The 7,611-nt window shown below is 37.8% G+C and overlaps 1 protein-coding gene across 1 annotated transcript; it reads right to left on the reverse strand.

The window, feature by feature from the left end:
* Window positions 1-1,269: 1,269 nt before the first annotated feature.
* LOC307137136 (vitelline membrane outer layer protein 1 homolog) lies at window positions 1,270-5,693 on the reverse strand (the record flags this gene model as incomplete). Its single annotated transcript, XM_079834618.1, has 5 exons — window positions 1,270-1,308; window positions 1,406-1,562; window positions 3,491-3,604; window positions 3,711-3,832; window positions 5,652-5,693. 5 exons carry the CDS (start codon window positions 5,691-5,693, stop codon window positions 1,270-1,272), a joined length of 474 nt encoding a protein of 157 aa, XP_079690744.1.
* Window positions 5,694-7,611: the final 1,918 nt, after the last annotated feature.

Consider the following 7,611-nt stretch of genomic DNA (forward strand, 5'->3'; position numbering starts at 1 on the left):
ATGAGATTAATTAACTTCTTCAGTTCACCTGTGTTTCCTACTTCTCTGTCAGCTGCTTCCTTCAGACATGTTGGGATCTTGAGAGCTTCCCCTCAGTTGTAGAGGGGTTATTTTGTCCTTCCTGAAATCACAGAACATTTTTATCAATATTTTAACCAGTTGCAGACAATTTTCGCGATCGCATTTTTTTCTGTGTAAGTTAAGTGATGTCATCGATTAACATTTAACGTTACCAGACGTTACTGTAAATTAATTAGCCAACTTCTAATGACCCATTCAATTGGCAGCAAAACCTTTACAAAAACTATCAAAACCTGTCATCTACCATAAATATTTGATTAAAAGTCCAAACTTTTATAAACAAGAGCTTACGTTAACGTTAACTTACCTGTTCTGAGGCGGTTGAGATGCTAATGAACTTCGAAGACGCTAAAGTTACATTTCTATAAAGTAAATATTCAACAGAAGCGTCAATTACACGTAAGAAAGGGGTCTGGAACAGTTGTGTGTATTATTTGTGTAACTTTACAGACTAAACTCACCTGAAAGCAGTAAAAAACAACAGCGACAGAGGGAGCTTTGCGGCTTGTCGGTTGGTTGTCAGCTGTTGCTTGCTGCGCCGTTTCCATGGCAACTCTGCGCGCTCCAGTGTTTGAAATCGAGTTGAATGTTCAATGCGCACGCCCATTAAAACACGTCAAAGTCACGCAGCATTTACAAACATAAGCATTTATAATTAACACATTACATTTTAATGCAAAATGCCACTCCTCCACATGATAGTGGGACAATTGTGGCACTTTTATCATTTAAGATTTTTTTATTGTTGTTTTTGCAAACACAACGATTTTAAAACATTGATTCATGTGAAATATGTTACAAATCCAACACAGTTCGAAAGGAAATGCCAAATGGACGTGTTTCGAGGCCTCAGTTAAGAAAAAATACTTAAACTTAAAGAAAAATAATTACTAAATATTGATATCAATGTGATGTCAATATGACATCAATTTGATGTCTAAAACATGACATTGATTTGATGTAAATTGAACGTCAAAAATTTTGGCCAACATATCCATAAAATCAATTTTAGTGTGGGATTAACTTCCGATTTTCACCTAATTAACACTGGAAGAAATTGCTGTCCAAACTGAATTTAAAATGGTGTGTACAGTATATTGGTCAAGTCTTGACTCATATTTGACGTCAAATTGACATCAAGGTGCCCGCTGGGTAGTTTATCATAGTATGATGATCAATTACTACAATTCATTTGATCTTCTTGCTGTTCTTGTCGTCCTCATACACCTGAAAGAGAAAACAGATTTAGATGATCTGCAGTGTGTGTCAGTCCGAGTGTTTGATTGAGATTCACATCACCTTAATCACAGCAGTATATTTGAACGTCATTGAGAGCGGTGTCATCGCCATCTCCCTGTGGCTCTTCTATCTTCGTGCCGATGCCGCAGATTCCTTTTCCCTCACACTTTGAGCTCCACTTGCCCCAATCACCCCAGGTTGTGCCGTCACCCTGCAGCTCAGTACCGTCACTGCATTCGAACCTGGAGGAAATTTAAATGTGACAATGATAAAATGTAATTGTGCTGTTGGATAGAATATCAGTCACGTGATCACGTACAGCCTCTTGCACTCGGCTTAAATCACAAACACGAACCGTTCGCATGAGGGAAACCGCAGTCGTAGCAAAATAAAACCAGGTTGACTTATAGCACTAGCCTGGGAAAACCCAGACAACTTCCGGCAAATTTAGATTTGCTCTGCAAGTAGTCTGGCAAAGACCCCATTCAAACCCATTTCTAAACCCTAGAAATCGCGGCACCAATTAGAAACGTTGGGGCGGGCTTTAGACGATGACGACAGCGCAGCGACATTGAAGCAGATTTGCCGCTACTGTGGAGCATCACTCGTTCGAATCAGCTATCGCGTCTGTTTTAAGCGATTTAAACTTTACCTTTTCGTTAAAACCCGAGCAAAGAACAACACTCGAAGCCTTCATATCTAAAAAAGATGTTATCGCTGTCTTACCGACTGGATTCGGCAAAAGTCTGATACCAGCTTGGCCCTTTGGTGGCTAAACGAATGGGTCTTAGCGAGAGCCCTCTGGTAGTGTTAATGTTTTACAAAATATAGTTTTAAGTCCTTTTCGGGCTTGAATGTAGTTGTTTAAAGCTCAAATATGTGGTTTATTTATAAAGAGCGCCTTTTTAAAAATTTTATCTGCCGTTTTCGGAGTTGTGAGCGCCAGTGGTTCAGCGGCGCTCAATTGATCATTGAGCCCGCCGAGAGGCGCCTTTCCTCGGCCAGTCCTTCTGCCGTCTGCCGCTGGCTCTGATGTCTCTGTAGTGGTTAAACCGTCTCATCTTGTGTAGATCTAACGGCTGATCTTTGCTCTCATTAATCTATAATTTGTTTCTAGACAGATCGTTTTGTCTGAGGGCAAAGTGAAGTTTCATAACTTTATATTTTTAAGATATTAAGCTTTACCGTTGTAGTCTCCTAGCGCTGACTTTGACTGAATTGCTTTATTTATTGTATAGCTTCTTATACCTTTTACTTATACTTTTATGATTGCTATTGATGATCACACAAACTGACATTTAACAAAAAGAGACTGGGTTGTGTTGTGTCATATTTAATTTATTACAGTGATAATCATAGCCTATATTATGTGTGTGTGTGTGTGTGTGTGTGTGTGTGTGTGTGTGTGTGTGTGTGTGTGTGTTTAGATGTAAACGAAAAGAGGCTGGGTTTTTTATATTTCGTTTTGTTATAAACATGCATTGAAGACAACATGCATTGCCTGCACTACATATACAAATATATACTGAGTGATACTTTCAAGAACGCTGCTTGTCCATTAGCAGACTAGGCGGACTAGTTTCCTCCCGTCCTCGGGAGTTCATTCTCCGGAGTCAAGCTTGCTAAGTCACGGAATCAAGTCAGAAGTTCGCGTACGAAATATGTCATAAGAAACACCACTGCCTCATTTCATAAAAAATAATAATTAAACATAACAGCCACACGAATGTGGTTCAGGCAACGCATAGCTAGGCCTACATTGATTATCTTATATATTTATAATAAAACGAAGTATAAAACACCATGCCTCTTTTCGTTTACATTTTAAAAATAATATATTAAACATTAATATGTGGTTTAGGTAAAGTGACCAGATTTCTGAAATGGAAACCGGGGACATTTCCTATTTGAGAACACAAGTACAGACAAGAACGCATATTGAGAAACGGCCAGAGTCTCAGATGTTTCTCCGTCGCTCTGCATACGTCATCTCCCTCATCGCTCTGATTGGTTTTAGGTCTATCCAATTGCGCCGAGAGGCATTTGAGCGACGCCCGTTGGTGACGCCCCTTTGGAAATGATTTGTCTATGAAGCTTTGCCAGACCATAACTCAGTTACTACTGAGAATGGTCTGGTTTTAACCAGGCTATTATAGCACCACATGCTCACCTGATGTTGTTTGCGGCCGTGTCATCTCCACTTAATTGTTCAGATTCGACTCTCAGCTGGAACGCTCTAAATAATCCTTTAGGACAATTTTTGATAGCTTTCCACTCACCCCAGCTGAAGAAAAGACACAAGGTTTCTCAATCAAATCAATTAAAGAAAATTAAATGTACTTCTCTAGCTTAAACACTTAATACAATAATTGTTCATCTAAGTCCATTACTATCCTATGCCGGACTCAATCGAGGTGATGTCATTTGAGGATGAATCTTCTTCGGACCGATCGGTACAGTAAAGACGAATCCCATTGAGCGCTGTATCATCACCATCAATAGGATCTTCCACCTTAAAAAAACAACATTGAGACAATCTTCCATTTGAAAAAATGTTAACTCTAACCCAACCCAAAGTAACAATTACAGGGTTTCTGCAGGTTTTAGGAAGGCAAGTTTAAATTTAAGGAATACATTTAAGGGAATAACTCTGCAATATGTCAATATCCATTAGTGACGTCAAAGTTTGAAAATAAAATTTCCAACTGATCTCCATAACTTATTTTACAAAAAAAGGCTTAAAAGTGGGAGATATCGGAAAATCTTGTGAAAGTGATTGTGATTAAAACGTGTGCCAGTGGATTTAACTTAATCCCAATTAAAGGAATTTCCATACAAATATTTGTTCTTGTTTCAAGCATAAAATCACTTAATTGTGTTCAATTTCTCAGAAAATATTTCTCAGTTAATGTCTTCATTTTGCATGTCAATGTCGAGTAAAGGTGTCTTGATTTAAAGATTTGACATGGAACACAAATCCTGTGGAAGCATTAGGTCCTATGAAATCTGTTATTTTTTAATAGTTTCTTATTTTAATTTCTGGACTCCGCATTTATGGTGAATTTTTCGTACTGACTGTCATCTTCGGAACACAAACGAATACATTTAATGAAATCGGAAAGAGAGCAAATACCACTTTGACGCTAGAGATCGTAAAACTAATCCATAGGAATCAAGCTGTTTATTCCAATTTTACTGAAGAGACTCGATCGATTTATATGATGAACGAAAGTTTTAAGGGTTCGAAACGACATTAGGGCGAGTAAATGAAGACAGAATTTAACTTTTGGGTGAACCGTCCCTTCAAGTGTTCTAATCTACTTTTGATCTATTCATCAAAAAAGAAAAAAAAGAAATTCCGTGACATTCTGCCTAATACAGCAAATACATTTTCTCGAATGATTCTACAATTCCGTCCACGTTTTCTGCACAGAAATCATAGGGCCATAATTTAAAGACATGATATTAAATTTAAGAGTTTCTGCTTCAATTTAAGACATTAAGGCCTTAAATTGTGGACAATCAAATTAAGACCCACAGAAACCCTGCATTTATCTTCATGCTCTCTAGCAGGCACGTGCAAAGGGTGGGGGTGGGGGTGGTGCGCTTTGGGTGCTCGAGCCCCTGCCCTTTTTCAAAATGAATCAGAAGTGCCCCTCTCAGACAAATATCATTGATAATATCGTGGTCAATAACACTAAATAAATGTGATTATTATAACATGACAAGAACAATGTTATAATATTAGGCTACTGTTTTTTATGTATTTTTGATTAAATAAATGCAGGCTTGATGAGCATAAGGAGATTTATATTATAGTGTGAGAATGTGAAATATATATAGCCCTTTTTTTTAAATTTGAGCCCCTGCCCCTGAAGAACTCTCTGCACGGCCTTCTTTCTATTACACACTTTAAAAAAAATCAGGTGCGGTTTCCTGGAGATAATTAAATAAAAGCAACTCCTCAGTTAATGAAAGCACTTGTGTTTTAAGATTGAACATTGGTCTGGGGAGTCTGCTCTTTAATTGCACAAGAGACGTGATCATCGGCTCAAATTATCAAATGACTACGAAATTGGATAGTCCTTCAACCAATCAGACCAACGATCCATCGCGTCTCTATCCGTCATCTTGTTAAACCCGCCAACAGCGCGCCAGGTGGATAAGCCGGTTTGTGATTGGTCCCCGCAAATTTGCAACAGAAGCAGGATTTTAAAAAAACATTATAAAAAAAAAAAATATTGTACAGGTTTCCAGCCTGAGCTGCAGGGCGAAATCAAATTTACTAAAACACAACCATTTTAGCAAAATAGAGTAAATGCCCAACTTACCCTCAGGCTAAACCCATAGGCGTACGTTCCATCGGGACACATGCTAACATCCCTCCAAGTCCCCCAAGGCCCTCCATTCGGCACAGTCAGCACTGATCTGTGTTCTCTGGCTGAGCTCACATGCTGCCCAATAATGGCTAGCAGTGAAAATGCAATGGAAAAGAAGTGATGCATTGCTACAGCTCTGACCTGATTGAGAGATGAATCTTCAGATTATCTGCAGCCTCAAAGTGATCAATGATCAGTTGTAAACGGGCGGCTCAACCCCTGTGATAGGAGAATGATCAGACAGACTCAGAGACAGTGCAGTACCACAACACTCTCGAGTGAAGCCTCAGATTTATACACAAGATTGAGCTGAATCATCCATGATGGCCATCCAATCACAGCACTCAAAGATCAACCCCTACCATATATGGCATATTAACAAATCACGGGCAGTCAGTTCTAACAGGTGTTCTGAAATAGTCGGAGATTTTCTGTGACACTGGAAGGGAAGTTAGATTGTAAAATTGGAATCTGATTCACACTCCGGAGTAGAAGGTGGCGGTAATGCACCAAAAGCGGGATGCCAACCGCCGTTAAAGAAGAAGAAGAAGAAGAAGAAGAAGAAGAAGAAGAAGAAGAAGTGACACTGGGCGGAGCTTACATGATAATTCACGAGTTTCCTGTTTCTTGTTAAAGCCACTGAAAATATTGCCGTCCGTGGCGGTGCTTAATTGTTTTATCAATGGCTCAAAAACCGATATTCACTCTATGCAGGGGCTTCCTTATGTGAGAAAGCCGTGTTCTTTATAATAGAAGCACTTCAGAAATAGTTGAAATCGCATATATTATTTTATATAATTGTGAAATTGTGCGAACCTGCAACCTCTCATACACTAACTGCCATTTACATTAGCATAATATATTTAGCAATAGTCTTCATTTATTCCACAAGCAGGGTTAATTGCCCGCATCACATTATTGGTGTAAATGACTTATTTCCAGTGGTGTAGTCTAGTTTTTTGAAGTGAGTATAGCCTACTGTGATTTTTTCCCCCCTCCCAGCCTCATACGCACCCATCCAACATTCCAATTTATTATAAGTGACAAAAGACAGTCAGCTGATAAAACCTGTGCTCCAGGTAGGCTACCATATTCATTTAGTATAATTATTCTTAAAGGTATAGTTCACCCAAAAATTTTAATTGTGTTGTAATTTCCTCACCCTCAAGTTGTTCCAAAACTGAGTTTCTTTCTTCTGTTTAACACAAAAGATGATATTTTGAAAAATGTTGGTAATCAGACAGTTGACTTCCACAGTAGGAAAAAATATAGAATATTAAAGTCAATGGGTGCTGCCAACTGTCTGATTACCAACATTGTTCAAAATATCATCTTGAAAAAGACTATTGAAGCTATCTATTGAAAAATTTATCTCTTTTCAATAGCTAATTACTATAACTACACTGTAAAAAAAAATTCAGGTCTCCAATTGAAAATCTTCTAGTGACTGATCACATCGAAATTTTTCAGTTGGCCAAATTGAATTTCTGTGAATTGATGCAATTTAATTTACAGAAATTAAATTTGGCCAACTAAAAAATTTAGATTTTTAAAAAAAAATTTTTTTTTTTTACAGTGTATTGATAACTGTATTGATCACCATATAGTAATGTATTGGTGTAAAGGTTTTAAATTAGACATGTGCCCGTATCTGTAATACAATATATCATGATAATGAATCAAAATATCATGAATAATTATTTATTACTAATTATTTTGATTTTTAGAATGCATTTTAAGAATACATGTTCCCCATTAACCATTTAAAATGCACAGCACCACTGTATTCTAAGTAATTTAACTACTTGCAATGGCAACATAAGTGTTGACCAACACCAATAAAGTTATACTTGAATGTGTGAGGTTATAGATGTCCAAAACATTAAGGCCCGGTTTCACAGACAGGGCTTAG

The sequence above is a fragment of the Gobio gobio genome (assembly GCF_949357685.1).
Source record: "Gobio gobio genome assembly, chromosome: 14".
Taxonomy (NCBI): domain Eukaryota; kingdom Metazoa; phylum Chordata; class Actinopteri; order Cypriniformes; family Gobionidae; genus Gobio; species Gobio gobio.